Consider the following 21,156-nt stretch of genomic DNA (forward strand, 5'->3'; position numbering starts at 1 on the left):
GACCCCAGAACTGGACCCAGTACTCCAGCTGTAGCCTCACCAGCGCTTAGTACAGGGTAAGGATCACCTCCCTTGATCTGCTGACAACACTCCTAATGCAGCCCAGGATACTATTAGCCTTCCTTGCCACAAGTGCATGTTGCTGGCTCATGGTCAGCTGGGTGTCCACCAGGACCTCCAGGTTCTTTTCTGCAAAGCTGAAATTTGCTCTTAAAATTATTCAATCAGTTTTCCCAAATAACTCTTGGTTTGTTGAACATTTATGCACCATCTATTGATTGTGTTCAGTCTTTAGAACAGAGAAGTGTTGGTGGGTTTTCTTTTAGCACAAACCATTCACTTTCTTCTGTGATAGAATAAGAATCATTCTTGGAATCAAGTTTCTGCTCTGAATACCTGGATTTATAGCTCTGAAATTTGTTATTTTCCAACATGTATTTCAAATTCATTTCTTTGATAGTCCTAATCTCTTTCAAAAGGTGTCCATCATAAGAGTGGCAAAGCAAGAAGACAAAAGGGATGCCAACACAAAGCAAAACATGTCTGTCTTGACTGAATAGTAAAAAAGCATTTCTGAAGAGAAACTACACTGCCTGAGTTGACATATTATATTAAGCTTGAGGTTTTATGTTTGTTTGGGTTGGGGAGGGAGGTTGGTTGGGATGCTTTTGGGGGTGGTTTCCTTTGCTTGGGTTTTTTTGTTTGCTTTTGGTTTTGTTTTTTTTTAATTGTGGACACAGAGGTTTTCATAATATGACATGTTTCCATAAATGGGATAAATTAGAAGATACCAACGTACAATGGTACAACAGTACAAGTGTTTTCAAGTGCCAATTCACCACATTTTAAAAAAGATATTAGGCTCTTGAATAATTTAGCTACTATCTAGCAAGTTAGTACAGTGGAGTGGCTGACAATCAAGATATTGCCAAGGTGGGGGGGTTGGGGGGGTGGTCTCCATCTTCAATGCAGCTGCAGCCAATGTCACACCACTCCTCTGGGGGACTAGTTTCCTGTTTTGATCAGCTCTATCTGGAAATATGGCTGAGAGATCAGCTCCATCAGGAGATATGGCTTATGGCTGAGTTTGTTCACAATACACTTTTGATTAAAACCAAAGGACAGAAAGCTCTCATCTCAACTGTTTCCAGGGACAGTGCCTGACGCTTGCCTCCAGAACCATCTGTTGCTATGGATTTGTCTGGCGAGCTGGACTTTTGGCTGAACCTGGTCACCAATACCAGACATGCCCTGCTCACCTTACTTGGGCACTGTGGAACTGTGCCTTTGCTGGTGAAGCCACTGCCCTGTGCCTGCCATGCTGTCACCTGAGCTCCCACTTCCCATTTGTCACTAGATTTTATTGCCCCATCTCCTGGTTGAATGACACACAGGGTAACACCGAAAGAACTATGGAACTTTGAAAGTAGAAAAAAGCCAGATACTCACACAGTGAAGGAATCAGGGGGAGCTGAGACTCTCCGCAGGTCAGCAGACTGCACTTTATGGATGCTATAGGCAGCAGGAAATGAGTGGCCAGGAGAAAGGCAGTACAGTGTGGACAGACAAGGAAAAAGGCAGGGGGGGAGAGAGAGAGAAAGAGTGGAAGAGAAGAAAGACAGACATACAACGTTTAAACAGAAATAAAAGGAATGTGTCACATAAAAGTTGAATGAAGAGACATGCAGAGCTCCAAGTTCACACTAGGAAGCCAAGAGCAACAGAAGACATGCAAATGGAGAAAATCACTGCTACATGGCACACAGGAGCTTTCTAAAGACACGAGTGAGGAGGACCAATGACAAGCTAGGCACATGGCTAGTCAAGGAAGACTAGGAGCCCCAGGATTTGTTCCACAGGCACTGAAAAATTTCAAGGCAACAGACTTTGGAAGCAGGTCCAGAAATGCAAACAAACATCAAAGCCAAGATCTGAATGGATGGAATTGTCTCCAAAGGTTGGTCAACCTTAGTTAACGTTTAAGAAAAAAAAAAATACCCTTACTGGAGATTTTGTATCCACAATGACAAAATGCTGTCTCCATTCTTCTTTCATGTACCTTAGGGAAATATGCATTTTATATATAGTGACTCTGAAGACTGACTCTCTTTTAGTGTTTATGCTCAAATGGTCCCTTTGTTTCTCTCAAGTGTATGGAATACATTTTATCTATAAGCTCTTCCCTCTTCTTTCTCTTCCATTATGCAGGATTCTTCCTCAACCCAAACTAAAAGCCATTGAAAGCAAAATATCATCTTTTGAGGTTCAGAAAGTGATCATTAACTGAAACTTACAGAGCAGCATACTAAACTGTAGTTTCTAATCAGAAAATGACTCCTGGAAAAACTGAACCACAGCTCCTCCTCTTATTCCACTGCTTATAGCTCACAAGAATCACATTCTTGGCTTGATCACAGAAAACCAAGCTATATGTTGTCTCTTTCACATGTTACCATGATCGATAGTGGAGAATAGGAATGAGAACTTAGCCAGCAAGTCTTTTAAGGGAAGGAAAATGAGAACATAACTCACTTTTGCAGAAAAACTGTCTGCTGATCTGGCTGTAGCAAAAATTTGCTTTTGCTGGTACAAACAGAAAAGACATATGAGAAGAAAAGAAACCCACCTTTTTTCCCACCACAGCCCCACTATCTGCCTTGTTTCAATCCATAACCAAATGTGAACAGCATCACCTTATCCTGTATATTCCTTGAACCTAAAACGTTGCTTCTGGCTTGAAACACTTTATCGGATTGTTACTTGTCTCCATTGTAGAGCAATGCATTGTAGGATGAGGAAGAAATTATGCCTGCCTTTTATGTCTGGACAGCCTCTATTAGAGACAAGTTAGAAGCACTGTAACTGTATTCATCAAATAACAACTTTCCTCCACTATGCTTCAATTCAAAATTTTAAAAGTTATCAGAAGAGTACAAACCACAAACAGGTCACCTTCACCTACTCAAGAGTATGCATATAATCTGTATGTCACATCAAAACAGCTTAACTTTCCAAAAGGACATATTAAAAAAAAATAAAAAATGAATGCTTGATGAACAGTAAGAAGAGATCACTAGTTGCAGCAACTAGTGCATGAATAATTCGGGACAATTAATATACTGAGAAATTTGTTTGTCGGCAATTCAGCAGTAAAAGATTAAATAACTGAATAAAATATTAATCGCCAGTAATTCACCCAGCTATGACAAAATGCAGCACATTATATTTACTTTTTCCCTAATAGCTTGGACGAAGCTTTTCATGCTGTTGCTGTTGTCAACAGGTAAGGGACTCTCCTTCAGTTCAAGTAGCCCCACAGAAACACTAGATTTTTGTTCCTTAATTTGATCCATGGCCAACTTTTAATAAATAATAATAATAATAGAAAAGACTAGGATCTTTTACACTGTCAAAAGTGCTGCTGAATTTCCCCCCACGCTTTGAAAAAGGCAAATTATTCAGTAACAGATAAAACAAGGACGCTCAACATACAGGAGTTTCTACCTTGAAGGTCTGTGTAGAACCACATGAGGCAGTTTATGTGCAATTAGAAGGTGCTGGAAGCAAAATAGTGGAAAAATGGAGGGGAAAAAACAGGTCAAAAAAGGTCAGATCCCTTTTTCTCATATACAAGTGTCCTCTCAGGGCATCTACAGGTTTTGAAGTAGAACAGTTGCAACAGAAAGATGGACAACTCTTGCAGTCAGGGGAGAATGATGTTTCTAAAGCCCTCCTGCTCCCAAGTGAGAGAAGCATGAAAGCTCTGTTATTCTCACTCAGCTATGTTATGTATGGGCTTTTCAATTTTAAAATACTATTATTCCCTGGAAACTCAAGTACAACCACAAGGCGAACAACAAACTCACTATCCTTTCTAAACCCCCTCTCCTTAAAACCTCCAGAACAAAGGAGAACAGGGTAAGAAAACAAAAACAGTGCAAGACTTCTTCAAATTAAGTCTTTTTCTACTTTCAACACTGCACTAGCTAAAACTCTAAAAAGCATTCCTACTGCTCTCCTTATCTAACAATAATATCAAAGCCGACAAGAATAGCAACTCTGCGTTACTGTGACACGAGATAATTTTTTAATCACTTTCCTGGCAAGGAGCTCAAGAACAGATGTCTAACAATTAGGGATAGCTCCAGACCCACTTATCTCACACATCTAACATTTAGATGACAGTCATAGGAGAACAATCTATCGTGTTCGATCAAATATAAGGCTTTCTGGGAGATTTCAAAGGAATAGGGAGATATATTCCAGATATCAAGTTAAGAAATGTAGATAAACCTATTTAATTGAAAATTTTCTCTCTTGTGAAATACTGCAAATCAGCATCATACTGAATGAAATTCTTACAATACTAAAATGCTTCCTAGAGTTTAACCTTTAACATGCCATTTACTTTTTATCATACCAGGAGATTCAACTCCTCTCTCATTCCCCTTCAACACTTGAGAGCAAAGTACATACACACACAGATATATAGATATAGATGTTGATATAAGTATATAGACACACCATTTCCAATACGTGAAGCTGAGACTAGAGTTCCTGACAGATCATTTGTATTTTCCAAAACACTGGTCTGCAGACAAATACCTTAGCCAAATCAAAGGACTCCGACAGCAACATAGTCTACCATAGTATATTTAAATCAAGCTAAACTACAAAGAATATCCTCTTGACAACTGGCATATACTATGAATCTGTATTTCCCTACCACAGTTTAAATTCAGATCTCAAAATCCAAACCTAACCGTGCTAATTATCAGATTGAAATACCAGGCATTTTCTTTTTACATTTGCATTAGCCTCCCTCAGTGTAGAAAAAGATGCCCTAGGATTCCTCTCTGTTCAATTCTAGCTTTCACAAACGATTGAGTTGTTGTGGTTGGATGAAATCGGGCATCACTGCCCACAGGCAAGAGTCTGCTGTTCTCCACTGCTCATGAGAGATGACTATACCTTATGTATTTTCCAGGCAAATAGGAATTGCACATTACAGATACAGGCTTCTACTGAAACTTAAAGCATTAGTCTCAGTAAGAGAACACAGAGTGCTAAATTGAACAGGAAGATGTTGAAAGTAACCAGGGAGGCTTTGATTACGTGAACAGATTGATAACCAGCAGATGACAAGAAACTCTAAAGGGTTGGAGTTTTAAGTTTGAAGTGGAGCAATATCTTCCACTAGATGATACAGTTGAAAGACACAGACAACCTTTAAGATACCTGAAGAGAAAAGGTGTGCCTGAGACCTCATCTGTTTTTTCCAGTTATATGAATTACTCTAATGAAAGATACTACATCTCTTCATAAACCTTGCCTCACCATTACAGCTGCAACAGCAAAATCCACCCCCTCCAAAAAATTAAAACCTCAGTGCATGGTTGTTTGAATGAAATGTGGATCTTTGATAACTTTAGACCTTTAGCTCAGTATCTTTGTATAAGGGATAGACTGGTTTGCTTCACTTTAAGAATACTTGATGAAAAACCGCAAAAGCACTTACTATGTCACTCATTTTAGCAGATATGAAGGCCTTCTATATGAGAAGTACAATAATCAGCTCTACAAAATAATCTAAATTATTTTATTGGATGGGCATTTTCACAGGTCAAAATTTGAATTTTTTTTTTTTTTGGTGTTAAAACATCTCTGCAGTGCTTACAAATAAGGTTTAATTATGAAAAGGAGTATTAGTTCTGTCTTTTCTTCTTTGCATGTTCCTGGCTTCCAGTTATCTTAGCTTTTCTCTATCCATCCTTAGACTACTGTTTTCTCATTTGGGTCTTTATACTGGAGCAGGATTCCCTACAAAGTGCAAACAGCCCTTTCTGGGCCTCCAGGTCCTTCCACACAAACAGTCCCAGGCAGCATGCTCCCACAGCAGAGACTACAAGATGTCCCGAGTAATTCTTGATTATGCCAATTTGTTATAGGATCTCCAATGGAGCTTAAAAAGTAGATCAATAAAGTTGAGAAAATGAATCAAAAGAACTTCAAGGGCAAAAGGTATACCTATGCAGAACTGTCAGAAGCCAAGAGGCACTCTGCTGATCCTGTGCAAACCTCTCTAAATAGCTGAAAGACACAACACCTTCCTAAAAGCAAGACAGAGGGTAACCCAGAAGATAAAAGAATAAAAGAAAATCAGGTATTTGCAATACAGTGGAAAGGGAGTTCAGGAGGTGTGCATTTTTTTTTTATTTTAGTTTTTTTTGTAAACGAGCTGCAAGTCCAGTACATGCAAAATCCATGACTAAATACGCTGCCCCAAACGGGCCTCCTGCCATTAGGACATGCACGTAACCAACTCACTCATTCAGCAAAGGCATGGATGTTCTCCTCTTGCTCTTCTGCACCATGTTGGCTTGGTTCCTTAAGGAGATTCGAATGAGTGAGGGAGCTAATCGACATGGTTCGCCATCCACTTGCATTGGAATAGACTTGTATGTCAAAAGTGTCACCTCACGGCACTGATGCAACCTCTCTCCATGACCACCCACCTGGAGAGCAGCCTGGGGTGGGGCAGGGAAACCACAGGAAAAAACAAAAACAAACAGGAAAGACAAAGAAAAGACACCTCAGAACAGACAGTTGAGGCAGTTAAATTTGAAATGCAGTTTTGCAGTTTCGCTGACAGCATCCATTACACAGTGTTCCATGTGTAAGACATTCTAAGAGTCACAATGAATGTATTTTCACTCCAAAATTGCAAAGTAGGACTTAAAATTTCACAAGGAAAAGTGGTGGGCAACAAGCAGATGTCTAACCATATGCATTGCACGTCTCATCACGTTGGTATATGTCAAGCATGTTACACACACATACAAATATGTATACACACATGTGCATGCACAAATGAATACCTGTGTTTATTCTTAAAGTTTTCAATTTGTTTTGATTGGTTTGTTTTTACACTAACAGTAATGCTACTAATTATTTGCTCTTTAAAACAACCACCTAACTGGGTACATCTGCCAGACATAAAAATTATTTCCCCTTCTTGAACAGAATACAGTCCTTAATGTGAATTAGATTAATCTAAAATCCTTATTAAGGAAGTTTACACAGCAACTCAACCTTGAGACTAGACAGGCTGAAAAGAGCAAGCAGAAGGACCTTGTTAAAAACAATTAAATATCATGTTCAAGAATTCATTTCAAAGAAATTAAACAAGAAGGGCAATGAGCAGATCCTTCAAGTTCTAAGCAGACAAGTTTGGGCAGAAATGTATTTTTTTAATCTGTAGTGTGACTATTAACTCTCATCTACCAGATGCAGGAAAAAATCCTATATTAATGCATTACTAACAGAAAGCAGCCTAAACACAAGTCAAGACCCTTAATCCTGCTCTGTGCACTTAGCATTACGGATCAACTTCTTATAAAGCACTTCTCTTCCTTGGTCTCACAGACCTCCTTGGGTATGACCAAGCACATCTGGGAGACATATAGAGCAAGTTAGGATTATATCAACACAGTCTGGGGTTACAATGGTTCATCAGCATCACAGCTGATGTAGGCTTGTAGACCCTCAGTTCTGAACTAGGCTTCCTATAAAAGGGCCCTACTATTTAAATTCAATTCCAACTGAAATTGTTGGTAGCTTTGAGATCACTTTAGCTACTGCGAGCGGCTAGAGACACAATGGCAAACCCAAAAAATATTCCAGCTGAAAATTGCCAGTTGGTACATGCTAAATAAACTTTTGACAGCATTTTCAGAAACGTAGCCTAAAACCTTCAGGGGTGAAGTAACAAATGTTCAATTCCACATGATCTACTAGGCTAACAGAATTCTGCTTGCTTGTAGGTTATTTCCCTAGTCCACTAAATCCATCAAAACAAAAGAGAGACCAAAAAAGAATCTTTAACTGAGACTTCTAAAGAAATGATTGCTGATCAAGGCAACCTTTTACTCCTGCTTACTTTGAAGATTAGATTTGTCTGAATTTCTCTTTGAGGAAGCAAACACCATTATCATGGATATTCACTGAATACAATATGCACCGAGGGCAGGTCACATAACAAATAAATGTGTGAGTTTAGTGAAAACAGGCTTATCCATGTTAGCTTTAACATAGTCCACACAAGACATAGCAGCAACAAAGGCCTAAGAGTATGGACTTAAGCAGGACCTAAACAAACCTTCCAGGAAGCCCTGATAAGTGACTTCTGTTGGTCACCCTAAGTTCAAGTTGAAGTGCCTTAGGTAGATTACTGCTAGCACAGGGATAACTACCAAGTCTGACTGCATTTAATCATCCTCTGAAGAGACTGTCAACTGCGTTTAACCACTGTGACAGTAGGTCACTAGTGTAATTCACAGTGAGATTGCTTTATAGTAACTCAGCTTTAGTTCACTTTAAGGACATTATTGACAGAAAGTGCACTGCCAAATTAAAATTGTTGGTTGAATTTTCTTTCCCTAGCAGAACAAAAAGAGAGATAACATTTGTGCCAGAAATATTACTAAATTTTCCACAGCTTTTACTAAATTTTCACAACATTTTTGGTGGGCGTATAGAAACTGTATGGGCATATCATTTTATATAATATTTCATATTTGTTTCCAGTAGCCTGTTTTACAAAAAAAAAAAATTGAACTTTTATGCCATAGATTGAAATATACACAGCTAAAAAGAAACAGGAGTAATTATTTGACTATAGAACATTCCCACAGTAAAAACGTGCATGCATGCTGGTTTTACTGCAATAATCTTGACGCTTGGGAGCACTGCATGTGCAAATTAGCCATATTTTGCAAAGAGCACATTTTTATTATTAACTAACACTTCTTTTATTAGAAAACTACAATTTGTCCCCCTCATTGAAAACCTAATAGAAGAGCATGTTTTGGCCTTAGCTGATTGAATATGTGGAATCATGGTGGTTCCTCAATAATGAGGGCAACTTTGCACTCTCTAACACCACCCAGAGAATTCAGCAAGTCTGGTAGCACCTGCAGTATACTTACCAGTGAGGCCATGGTGAACCCAATGACTTCAATGTAGCCATCATCATGACGCTGAGGCTCAAAGTCTCTGTGATCTCCAGGGTTTCCCCAGGGCATTGTGCCAGCACAATACCTACAGAAAGAGGTTTGGAAAGCAAGCTTTGAGAAGGCAGTTTGCCCTGATGGGTCCTGATTAGTAGCCTGTTGGCCTGTTCTGCTGTCCTCCAGAAGTATTCAGATATCCATTCCAGGATTCAGTTCAGGGACAATTAAAAGTTATGCTGGCAAGGACTGGACAAAAAGGACAATCTGTCTCTTGTTTCCAGGCTAGTACACCATCCATAAATGTATCCATCATAATCTTTAGCAGGTTCCTTCATGAAAGGAAAATGGGGAAACACCAGGAATAGATAACAGAGCAGCAGCACTTTGTTCTCTCCACTTGCTTTGCTTTCTGCAGATGACCAGAAAGCTGCTCAGCCCCTCTGCTACACGGGCATGGGGCTGCAGCACCAACTCCCAGCCTTGGAGCTCCATTTCCTCTCTCCCTGCTGGCTCAGAAGCTCTAACAGGATAAGGAATGCAAAACATTTCAGAGTTTGAGGAGGCAGGGAGAAATAAGAAGCAGGAACAGATGCAGCTGTGGCATCTGTTACTCCTATCATTAAAGAATGGATTTAAAAGTGATCTGAGTGATAGAAGGGGGAACTTTGGAGAGGTGACACCAAGCAGAAGCTTGCAGTGAGGGCAGTGCAGAATTCAAAAGATCAAGTGCTTGGGACTGCATGTGGAGCAAAGTGGTAGGCTGTCTGAAGTACCAGTATCCAAAGTGGGGTGCATGCACCACAGGCAGTGTGCAAGAAAAACCCACAACCGACAAGAAAATTAAGGTGTGTGAAGAAAATATTGTTTGTACTTTTAATAAATAAGAGAAAAAATTCAAATATTGTGTTTCATCTTTATCACATCCTTTCTTAATTTCTATTTCTGTGTATGTTTTATAATGTATATATTAGTACAGTAGTACATGTATATAATTTATAAATAAATATACATATATTGGGATGGTGCTCAAAAATTTTTTTTACTGATAAGAGGTGCACAATAAAAAAGTTTGGAGATTACTGCTCTGGAGAGCAGGAGATAGACAACTTTTAAGAATACAGCTACATTTCTATTCGGGACACCTTCTTACATGTTAAAAACCAGCACTTCTTTCAACAATTTGATGTTCCTTTACCAGAAAAATATTGATCCTTTTTTAAGCCCCCTCTGCTTCCCCCTCACCCCGCACCCTTTTTTCACACACTGCTTCTAATTAAGTGAAAGACCAGGCATCTGTGTCTTTACTACCTTGTTTGCAGGTTAGGTGCACAACTTTTGAAAGCATGTTTGTTAATCATTTCTACTATCCCTGTATCAGGATATTCAACTTTTTAAAGGATGGCTTAGCTGCACCCTGAACTCAGATCCCATTCCATATTGCTAATGAATGGTATTATAAGCACCTAGCTCTCAAGAAGGCAATACTTGCCCTTCACACCCACCCAGTCTAGGACAACTTGTAGGTATCGTTATTTATTTATTAATAACTCCAAGCATCTATCTTGAGCTTACCTGGGTATGTTTAAAAACACTATACACTGGAACTTCAGCTCCTGGATCTTTGGAGTCAGGTCTGTACCATCACACTACAAAGCCAAAGTGACAGAGCACAGAGAAATTGCTGAATGGAGCCACAGACAAGAGAAGTGTTGCTGCTTTGTAACAACTTTCCCAAGACTTTCCTTGGAATGTGTTGCAAATGTCATGCTCAAAACTGAAAAGTAACAGAGCCATTAAACTCTCACCTCGCTTTTTCTCCATTCCCCCCTCTTCCCACAATACTATGATACAATTTCTTATACTTACCACAACTTTAACATGCTTGGATAAATCTCTTGAGCTTCTTTGCAGAAAGTCTGTAAAGGCTGCCTGCAACAGAAATAAGTGCAGGAATTGTCATCAGTGCTTCCTCTCTTCTCTTTCCTCATTTCTTATCCCACCACAAAGCTAATTACCAAAATGCCATCCTTTTGTCAAACCTATTCTTTCTTGTTCTCAGGAGGTATGATTTTTATTTTTTTTTTAAATTATGATACTTCTCCTTTTGAGAGGTTAACCAAAGAAGGTCCTTGGGCACCCAAGGATTTAAATGCAAATTCTTGCTCACATATTTGTTTCTATGTTTAAGGCACATGGGTATGGTGGAAGTCATCATCCAGAAAGACATTACATGTCATGCATTATTAAATTAGTGTTCCTCTCTTAATAGCTGCATTTTAGAATGAAGTGTTGTCCATGCACCTCCTGAATGCAGAAGTGGGTAATTTTATTTGCGTATTCACACTTCAAAATTAATCACCCCAAATAGCTGATGTCTGCCCTCCACTCCCCATGACCCTACATCCAAGACTACTCCTCAAACCTACAAAGATACAGGCCAACACTTGGGGAATTTCTCTAGGAAAGTCAATATCAATGTGCTTCCCAAACCCTGAAAGAAGCAGAGCAGTTTGTTGAGAAGCTTATGAGCCAGAAGCTGGGGAGCCAAGACACGACCAGTACTATGTCCAAAGGAGTAGCACTTCTCTCACCTGCTAAACTCTGTAAAACAATAGTGCTTCAGGCACTTTCCAACAGACACACGTGTGTGGCATTGCCAGAAACAGTACATGTGCACTTTAAATTGCAACAGGCAAAATGAACTGGCATGAGCTCCTGATGTGAGAAAGTGAGGGGGAAGGTACTTAAGAAAACACTCAAACAACTAAGTTAACATCATTCTGTAAGATGAATCACAACTCACCCCTGCATAAAACATTTTATTCCTAAATCGGCTGTTGAATTTCTCTGGATTTGCTTCTGTGAAAGGATAAAAAAGAAAAATATGAACACCCTAATAAAACAAGTAGACTCCATTGTACCTTCACATTCCCTGCTAGCACTGTAGTGCTTTTAGCATACATCACTCGTTGAAAATATTAACATACATTTCCTGTGTGAGAGTCTCCCACCCATGCCATTATTGCTATCAGATTTCAAACACTGATATTGAATTCTTTCCCTTTCCTATACAGTGAAAATAGATGGAAACATGAGCAAAGAGTTAACACAAATACAAGCAGTTAATTTAGCACCTCTCAGACTATTCAACTTATGATCTCTCAGTACCATTTGTGAGACTTCTGTTACTACCAACGCAGAACAGACCTCTAAGAATTATTAGAAATCCATGAAACGCTAACCCCTGCTTTGAAGCAGAAGTAAAGCATTAGTAAATCACAAGATGAAACAGACACCTACATTCTCATGTGTTACAAAGAGGTACTGAGGAATAGGCATCTCTACCCAAATATTCCTGCAGGAAAAAAATAAGGGGTTACTCTAAAACCTATTTAGAGAGCTGTTTCATTTTGATTAGACTCCAAGTGATGGAGAATTTTAATAGTCCAGTAGTAATGCACATCTAATGGTTAATTATTCTCACTGTTAAAATAAATGTGGGAGTTTTTTCCTACCTTGAACTTTTCAGACTTCAACTGCCAACTGCAAAATCTTATTATACTTCTCTGTCAGATTAAAGAGCCCTCAACTATCAGATATCTTCTCCTTGAGTAAATACTTATAGGCAGTGATTAAATCGCCTCTTAACCTTCTTTCCGATAAGCTAAACGGAGCTCCTTTAATCTCCCAGTATAAGGCATGTTTCCCAGAATACAGGTCATTCTTGTGCCTCCTTGGGAACTGCTTTCCTAGTCTGTGGCATCCAGAGATTTCAGAAGCAGCCCTTCTGACACTGTATCCAGTGGTAGTACCGATCACCTACCTGGTTCACTGATTCTCTAGTGAAAACATTCAACTATCAAGATAGTCCTTCTAGCTAAAGCATCACACTGGTGTGAACACTTCCAAATTACTTCTTCCCAAATGACCACTTGAAACAATCCTTTTGGTTCTCTTTGAAGTCACTACATCTCACAGTACAAGGCTCCATTTTGTAAGAACGAGCTACTTCACATTTCTTGTTTGATTGTTTGCCCAGCTACTGTATCATCCATGGGTTGTGTCACATGTGAGCCTGGAATGCAGTCAGGGCCACATCTTCAAACGATTAATTTAACTGCATAAATAAATCTTATTTCACTTACTGAGCTGACAGCTCTTTGTAGAAAGTTCAACACCCTATGCTAAGAAACGGGAGGCTCCTGAAGGCTCGGTGCCTGTGCTGCGTGTTCTCTGATGTGGCTATCCCCGACGGCTCCAGGCAGCAGCCACCAGAGCACTGGCTCTTACATGGATCTTATAACAAATACTGACCAGAACCAAAGACCCAGTTTAGAACAGAACAGGAGCCTTTCTGAGGTCAGGGATTCAGCAGTCTTTCAACATACTGAACTGCTCCTACTTCTGACATAGCAGATGAGCATGGGTAGGGAGGAAGGACTGACTCTTTCTGCAATGTAGAATAGAGCCTAAAGTTGATCAGAGTGCAACTTTGATTGTAGAAGTAAATCTGCATATCCAAGGTTCACTCCATCCTCACCATTCACAAGCCATCAAGGGAGTAGGAAATGGAACATGTTAGACTCTGTGTGTGTGTGGTAGGAGGGTGTCCTGCAAATGAACAGTCCTGTAGAGCTGAGGGATCAAACAGCACGTCAACAGGGATAAAGTAAATCACATCTCCTCTGCTCCACCAAAGCATAAGGATAACAAGGGAAGAAACTGGAAAGAGTCGCTACCCAGAACACTTCCTGAAGAAGCAGAGCTAAACACATTAGGCTTGGAGCCAACCCTCAAGGCTCAATCTGATTAGTCATGAGAAAAGTGTAGAGGTTGCCATGGAAAAGGCCACATTCATGTGCAGGTTTCTCTGAGACACTGCAATTACTGCTTATTCTAAATATAACAATTGACCAATCTCTATTGCATAAAGTGCCCTGATAGGATAAGAGTTCAAATCGATTTAATTTATTTTGGTTTGGGGCGGGGGGGGGGGGGGGGAGGGGGCGATTGGTGTTTGCTTATTTTAATACTATGTGTGATTATAATAGCTCCACATTAGCAACTGCATACAACCACTTATCTTAATGGACCAAGTGTTACAGCCATGAAAGTGCTTTAAGTTTTGCTAAAGTTCTGCTAAGAGTTTCTCTGGATTGTCATCCATTGTAAATAAGATCAGAATCTGTTTTGCACTGCTTAATTCATAGAATTATATAATAGTTTGGGTTGGAAGGAACCTTTAAAGGTCACCTGGTCCAAGCCCCTGCAGTAAGTAGGGACATCTTCAACTAGATCAGGTTGCTCAGAGTCCCGTCCAACCTGACCTTGAATGTTTCCAGCGATGGGGTATCTACCACCTCTCTGGGCAACCTGTTCCAGTGTTTCACCACCCTCATTGTAAAAAATTCTTCCTTATATCTAACCTAAACCTACCTTCTTTTAGTTTAAAATGATTACTCCTTCTCCTATCGCAACAGGCCCTACTAAAATCTCTGTCCCTATCTTTTTTATAAGCCCCCTTTAAGTATTAAAAGGCCACAATAATGTCTCTCTCGAGTCTTCTCTTCTCTAGACTGAACAACCCCAATTCCACATGAAAAACAATAAAACCCACACACCAGCAACACCTCCAAGGCTATAAGCTTTTCTCTCCTAAAATACATAGGACTCTGTATATTTTAGCATTTGAGAGGGTAAGGAAGACACCAACACTAATGACTTGTAAGAGCAGGCCCTTGTGCTGTGGAAAGCTGTCCTGGCCACACATACCCACTCACAGACACACATCTTGCTCTGCCAAGTATTTTTTCATCCATGTAAATTTTTAAAACACTGGCATCTCTGGAATAACATCCATTCTTTATAGGGCTCCATAACTTCATTATTAAGTAATGCCTCCATTAAGTGAGAAAGTAGCCATGCATTTCATCTATACAGTATATTCACAGTCACATTAGCAATGCATAGTGATATGCATTCATAAAAAAATGCATACAGCTGTCATCATTTCATTCCTGTGCCCTCTTGTGGCCCCTCATTATTATTCCTAAAGCTTGAAGCAGTCTTAAACATTATAAAATATGCATTAGCTCATTCCATCATGTATCCTGCTCTTTATTTAGCATGGCATTAGAGTGCTATCTTTTAATCTTGAAATGACACTCTGATAGTATGAAAGTGAAGATAAGGGAGGCTGTGATTCAGAAAAAATACCTGCATATGAAGCTGAAATGACCAAAAGCTGAACACAGACAATTGAACAAGGTTTGTTTATACACGCATGCTTGCCTAAACCATATAAATAGAGCAATTCACATCAGTCCAAAGCCCACCTGTTTAGCTATATTTGGATCTGTATGGGGTGATATAATTGCCATCGGCAAGGGGACAAACAGGATGCCACAGCAGCTCAAATTCCTGACAGTTTTGTGGACACTAAAACATTTTACTTGCATAGACACACTCTGGGTCTGTACCAATGTCCTGGTTTCAGCTGGGATAGAGTTAACTGTCTTCCTAGTAGCTGGTACAGTGCTGTGTTTTGAGTTCAGTATGTGAAGAATGTTGATAACACTGATGTTTTCAGTTGTTGCTCAGTAGTGTTTAGACTAATGTCAAGGATTTTTCAGCTTCTCATGCCCAGCCAGTGAGAAAGCTGGAGGGGCACAAGAAGTTGGCACAGGACACAGCCAGGGCACCTGACCCAAACTGGCCAACGGGGTATTCCATACCATGTGACGTCCCATCTAGTATAGGAACGGGGAAGTGGGGGCAGGGATTCGCCGCTCGGGGACTGGCGGGGTGTCGGTCGGCGGGTGGTGAGCAATTGCACTGCGCATCATTTGTACATTCCAATCCTTTCATTATTTCTGTTGTCATTTTATTAGTGTTATCATTATCATTATTAGTTTCTTCTTTTTCTGTTCTATTAAACCGTTCTTATCTCAACCCACGGGTTTTGCTTCTTTTCCTGATTTTCTCCCCCATCCCACTGGGGGGGGGGGGGGAGTGAGTGAGCGGCTGCGTGGTGTTTAGTTGCTGGCTGGGGTTAAACCACGACAACCAAGTCCAATGATATTATGTTATACCAATCCATAGGAAACAGCTGTTCAGTTTAAGAACACAGTTATCCTCCTGCTATGCTGCTACTTCCACAGTCTTGCAGCTTTTCTCCTCCCTCCACCTCTACAGTTGCACCTGACTTACATTTGTTTTTCGTTCTGCTCTTATTTTGACACTTCTGCATCAGCATAAACTTTCTTTATATCTGTACTTGGTATCTCCTTTAGAAGATCAAAAACTTTGAAAAGCTCCCCTTTTAGCCCTTTTCCTCCAGTAAATGCCATTTTTCCTTGTACTTTTTTCATATTTAAATCATGAAGTCCCTTGGAAACTCATGATACAATCAATTCTTTCCTACATGTATATATCTTGGGTTTTTATGGTCCAGCTTTCCTTCTGAATTATAAGAATTATAAGATGTTAAATCCAACTCCAGTTGCAATTCATAAAATAACTGCCCATTCCCAAGGCTAAGGAAATAAAAAGTTCCTATTACCTCTAGATTCATGGAACTCCAGTGTAACATGTGCATCAAATCCAAGGCTGAAGTAATTATTGAAGACACTGAGAGGAAGCTGTAATTGGATAATAAAAAGACATGTTAAAATAACACAAATGAAACATTCCATGACACACCAGGAATTAAATACTTTAAACCTGGCATGTCATGAAAACTTATGAAGAAGAAAGTGGAATGTATCAGGGAAACGTATGCGGAAGGTTGCTCTGAAGATTAGTAATGGCTTGTAGAAGATGATCGGATACAAAACCCCGAAGAACACAAACACATCTACAGTGCTTTATGACCATACATGTATCTTTGTAAACCCATCAAAGGGTTCCTTATGTTGTCATTGAGGTTTCCCATAATGCTGCTCCACTTAACATGTCAATACAAAGGTTTTCCTAATTGCTGGCACTTCAAGCTCAGCATGGCGAACAAAACTCAAGCTTTGTTCTTCCTGCTTCATATATAACCAGGAGCGATGCAAGTCCCAGACAAGAAGCCCTAATTCTATTGAGGATGCATGAGGCAGGGAAGCACACATCTGGCCTCTTCATCATTACACGTGCCCAGCAGGGCTGTGGAGAGAGAACAGTAGCATCCAATAGGTAAGCTAGAAATTGTAACTGAGAACAGGAAAATGGTTCACAGAATCTTTTTTTTATGATTGTAACATTTTCAACACCTCCAGTCCAAATGATGTATTACTATAAATGTGATCCCCTCACATAAAAATTTTCCCATTCTTCAACTATCAAGATACACTAATGGAGATTATATGGAGACCCACACATGAAGAAGTTAAATACAGAAATACACTATGCCTTGCTGTAAAGTAGGAAACGGTATCCATTAGCAAAATCCTATGGAATAAAATTCTACATGCTGTTTTTAGTTTTGTCTAATTTAGGAATGGATGGTAGTCACAAGGTTGCTCCTCCTGCCACCCCAGGTTAACTAGAGAAAAACAACAATGACCTTTCAGATAAAATGCTAGGGATTTTTTCCAGGGTTTAGTTCTTGAGATAAATGCTCAATGCCTGGGAGTTACAAACAACAAATAAATGGCTGGTATGCATTACATTTCACACACCTCTGGAAGTACTGACACAAGAAGAGAGCAAAAGGAAGAGATGCAACTAGAGAATTAAAAGGTTTTAGAGCTTCCCCACCCATGGAGCTTATGGTATAACCCACAGATGCTCTAAGCGTCCTATAGTCTCCCTGGGAAAAAGAAGACTCTAACCTTACGTGCCCCATCCTCCAGCTCATCCTGTGGCAAATCAGGGTTGCGCTCAACCTGGAGATTCCAGCGGTCCAGCTGGACAATGGTCCCATCTTCTACATGGCACAGGATCTTGGACACTGGCTCATCGGTGTAACCCTGACAGCAGAGTTTCACCAGAGTATCAGCCATGGATAGTGAAAGCAAAGCAAGTCAATCACCAATTACCTGGCAGACCTCCCTCCTTTCAGACAGGCCTAAAATGCCAGATCAAATGTTCCTAAGAATATTGGAGACGAACTCAAAGAGTATTTGCCTTGCCGGGAATAACTCCAGTCGTGTAGTCAAGGATAAACACAGAGCAATAAAGTTTAAACTATGCTTAAATTAGAAGCCTGCATATCCTCCTCATTACTTGGCCTGAAATACCAGACAGATACATCTATGTACACTTTTATTACAACAGCTACATCATTAGTAATCCAAGATCCCAGACTGGAAATTGAAGCAAACCATTGGGCCTAACTGAAGCAGACCTTGGACACAGGTCTGCCTGCTATTTTAGCCAAAATGAAGTTCCATCCTACACAACTAAATCAGAGCAGCAAGTTGAGAGCCCACATATGCGGGTACCCCAGTCAGTGCTTACCCCACCCCAGTTGAGGGTGCGGGCAAGGTCATTCCCGGTGCCCAGCGGAAGGACAGCCACAGGTGGCGGGGGGCTGAGTTGCAGCTCATCAAGGATGGAGAGGATCCAGCCCACCTATAAAATGGGAAATGCAAAGAACTGTTATTCAGCAAGATTAAAAGGGATGGGAAAAAGGAAAAAGACATATTTTTATGGTATCCCCTTTGCAGAGCAGATAAAGCAAAACAAAAGGGAGAAGGGAAAATTAGGATATCTGAAATTTAATTCTACAACTGCCCCACCTGAGGTTTCACCTTTCGGAGAACAGTTACTGCAGTTTTCATGAAGCTCCTGTGCAAGCAGAAGCAATGGAATGTAAACACTGGCTATCTTTAACAGCACACAGAGATACTGAGGAAAGGGAGCACATAAGTTGCTGTTCTTTAAGCAGGGTATGAAAACACATAGAATTACACCTGGTATTATAAGGCTACCTAAATATTGCTCTGAAAAATACTGTATGTAAAAATGAGTGAAAAATAATATGGACAATTCAAGATAATTTTTTTAAATTGCCATTATGCTAAAGGAAAATAACCTTTGACAACCGTTATGAAAGATGATGCAAGACACACATTAAGGCAGCATGGTATCTCAGAGCATGTCCTGTAACAGAGTCCAAGTGAAGTCAAGCATGGACGTGCCCACAGGTCTCCCATTCCGCAGACAAGAGACCTTAGTGCTGAATTATTTCACTCAGTGCAAAGCATAATAAATATATTCTAGTCATTTGTATACACACACACACATATATATATATATAAGAAAAGACTAAAAGACTAGAAAAAAAGACAAACCAATGCTCAGAGTTGAAGGGGTTGGCTTGGAACGATGAATCTGGCTTTTTTGTATCGTAAGCTATTAGTTATTTTAGAGAGCTATTTCTCTCTCCTGTCTCTATTCTGGACTACATAAAACTTTCAGATAGAAATCTAGCCAGAAGGAACAAATTACTGTAAAATATTTTGGTTTTATTAAATGGTAATTCCCAAGGGGGGAAAGAATTGTTGCTGAAGACGTTATCAAACTTTTTATGACTGAAATTCTGGCTACAAGAAAATGGGACTTTTTCTTTAACTATTTCTCACCTTTAAAAAGAAAAAATTACAATCTGTGAAAGAATCTGTGCTGCATTTTTAAATAAAGAATTACGAAAAAATAAATATAAGATGATAAAATTTGCTGGGTTTTTTTTTTCCTGATGCCAGTGTTCAAAGGTGCAGTCTCTACTGGAAATGTGAACTTTTAAGTAAGACAGAAAACTGAAATCCTGACTGCAGCTGGACAGGATTTTTCCTCCCCCAACTAATATTACTATGATTTCAAATAGGTTTTTAACCCAAATTGGGATGACATGGGAGCTTCACAAAAGGCACCCAGCATAACATGGGCATTGGGAACAACAGTTGGAATTTGAAGGACTGCAGAGGGGGTGGCCTGGTAAATACAGCAACCACCACCCTATTCAGTATTCTGGGGTATGTCTTTCTCCAAGTCTCTTGACAGATAAATTTAATTTTGTATAAATAGCATTTATCAGTTATTTATCATAACCAGTTGTCCAATTATTAAAGCATTCATCTGGGATGTGATCCCGCATTAGAGCTCTTTGTCTGACAACAGTCATCTGAATCGCAACTCTCATGAACTTGGATATCACCAAAGGTACTTAGGTCTATCATAGGCAGCATCGTAGGACTAAGTAGAGCCCTTAAGGGACTTTTAGAGGTAAGTAATCTTCTACCTTTCAAAATATCTATCCTTCAGTATTTACAACAGGAGACAGAATAAAGGCTCCTGATAACTTCACTGGGGTCAGGACTTCTTAAAGAGTCCTTTGTCATTGCCACTGACTTAATCCGTACATCTGTGCCTCAGCCTCCCACTGGTACAGGTAACATTACAATACCTACCACTTTTGTAAATGCTTTTAACTGATCAATTAGTAATCTGAAGTTTCTGTTTATAAGTACAACAGTGTTATTTAACTTGAGGTCATTTCTAAACCTTGTACATTAGTTTTACAATCAAGGATGACATAGACTGTCATTTCCCTATAAACAGAAAGCTCCTGACTGCTTTGTAAGCAAAGCTGTCCACTTATACCCTGGAAAGGAACAGCAGCAACAACGATGATGGAAAAGTTACAATAAGTTCTGATTCACCTCAATAATGCAAGGTAACATCTGGTCTCATTGAATATTCACTAAGTCCGTTTGAGCCAGATTTTTCATTTCTAGATGTAATGGCTTTGGGAATAACTAGATATTAATTTGCTTCAAACTGAGCAGCAGCAAATGTGATAGTAGAACGCTGCTCGTACTGATGAGAAGATGCTGCCACCTGTCGCTTGCACTGCTCAGCAAAGAGAAAACAAAGGATGGTCAGACTCAATGTAGTTGCATTCATTTCTATTTTAATATTTTCGGGATGAATTGTTTTTTCCCTATTAAAATATGGGCTTCCTCAGGTGGAAGAAAAAGTCTTTCAGAAACAGATTGAAACGCTTTTTGCATCTTATGCCTTCTGCTAAAGGAATGCCTTGCATGTTTCTCAAGGAAAGTTCACAATTCAGTAACAGTAATATCTTATTTTCCCAGGTACCAGCAATTGAGTAGTCTAATCATGGGGTTTCTTCTTCACTCTGGCAGGGGAAGCACTG

General features: G+C 39.7%; 1 protein-coding gene across 9 annotated transcripts in view; it reads right to left on the reverse strand.

Moving 5' to 3' along the window:
- DGKI (diacylglycerol kinase iota) overlaps positions 1-21,156 on the reverse strand; it is a 226,140-nt gene that overhangs the window by 83,818 nt on the left and 121,166 nt on the right. For 6 of the 9 annotated variants that reach the window (XM_052788831.1, XM_052788829.1, XM_052788837.1 and 3 more), the window contains 9 exons: positions 18,456-18,569; positions 17,828-17,965; positions 16,573-16,651; positions 11,815-11,870; positions 10,878-10,940; positions 10,584-10,657; positions 8,988-9,099; positions 6,328-6,527; positions 1,450-1,512 (listed from right to left, as the gene is read on the reverse strand). In XM_052788831.1, the coding sequence (XP_052644791.1) occupies positions 1,450-1,512; positions 6,328-6,527; positions 8,988-9,099; positions 10,584-10,657; positions 10,878-10,940; positions 11,815-11,870; positions 16,573-16,651; positions 17,828-17,965; positions 18,456-18,569 (899 nt within the window). The remainder of the gene's footprint in view (positions 1-1,449; positions 1,513-6,327; positions 6,528-8,987; positions 9,100-10,583; positions 10,658-10,877; positions 10,941-11,814; positions 11,871-16,572; positions 16,652-17,827; positions 17,966-18,455; positions 18,570-21,156) is intronic. The other 3 variants (XM_052788832.1, XM_052788838.1, XM_052788834.1) reach the window with 2 other exon arrangements.

This window comes from Harpia harpyja, chromosome 6 (genome assembly GCF_026419915.1).
Source record: "Harpia harpyja isolate bHarHar1 chromosome 6, bHarHar1 primary haplotype, whole genome shotgun sequence".
In the NCBI taxonomy this organism is placed as follows: Eukaryota; Metazoa; Chordata; class Aves; order Accipitriformes; family Accipitridae; genus Harpia; species Harpia harpyja.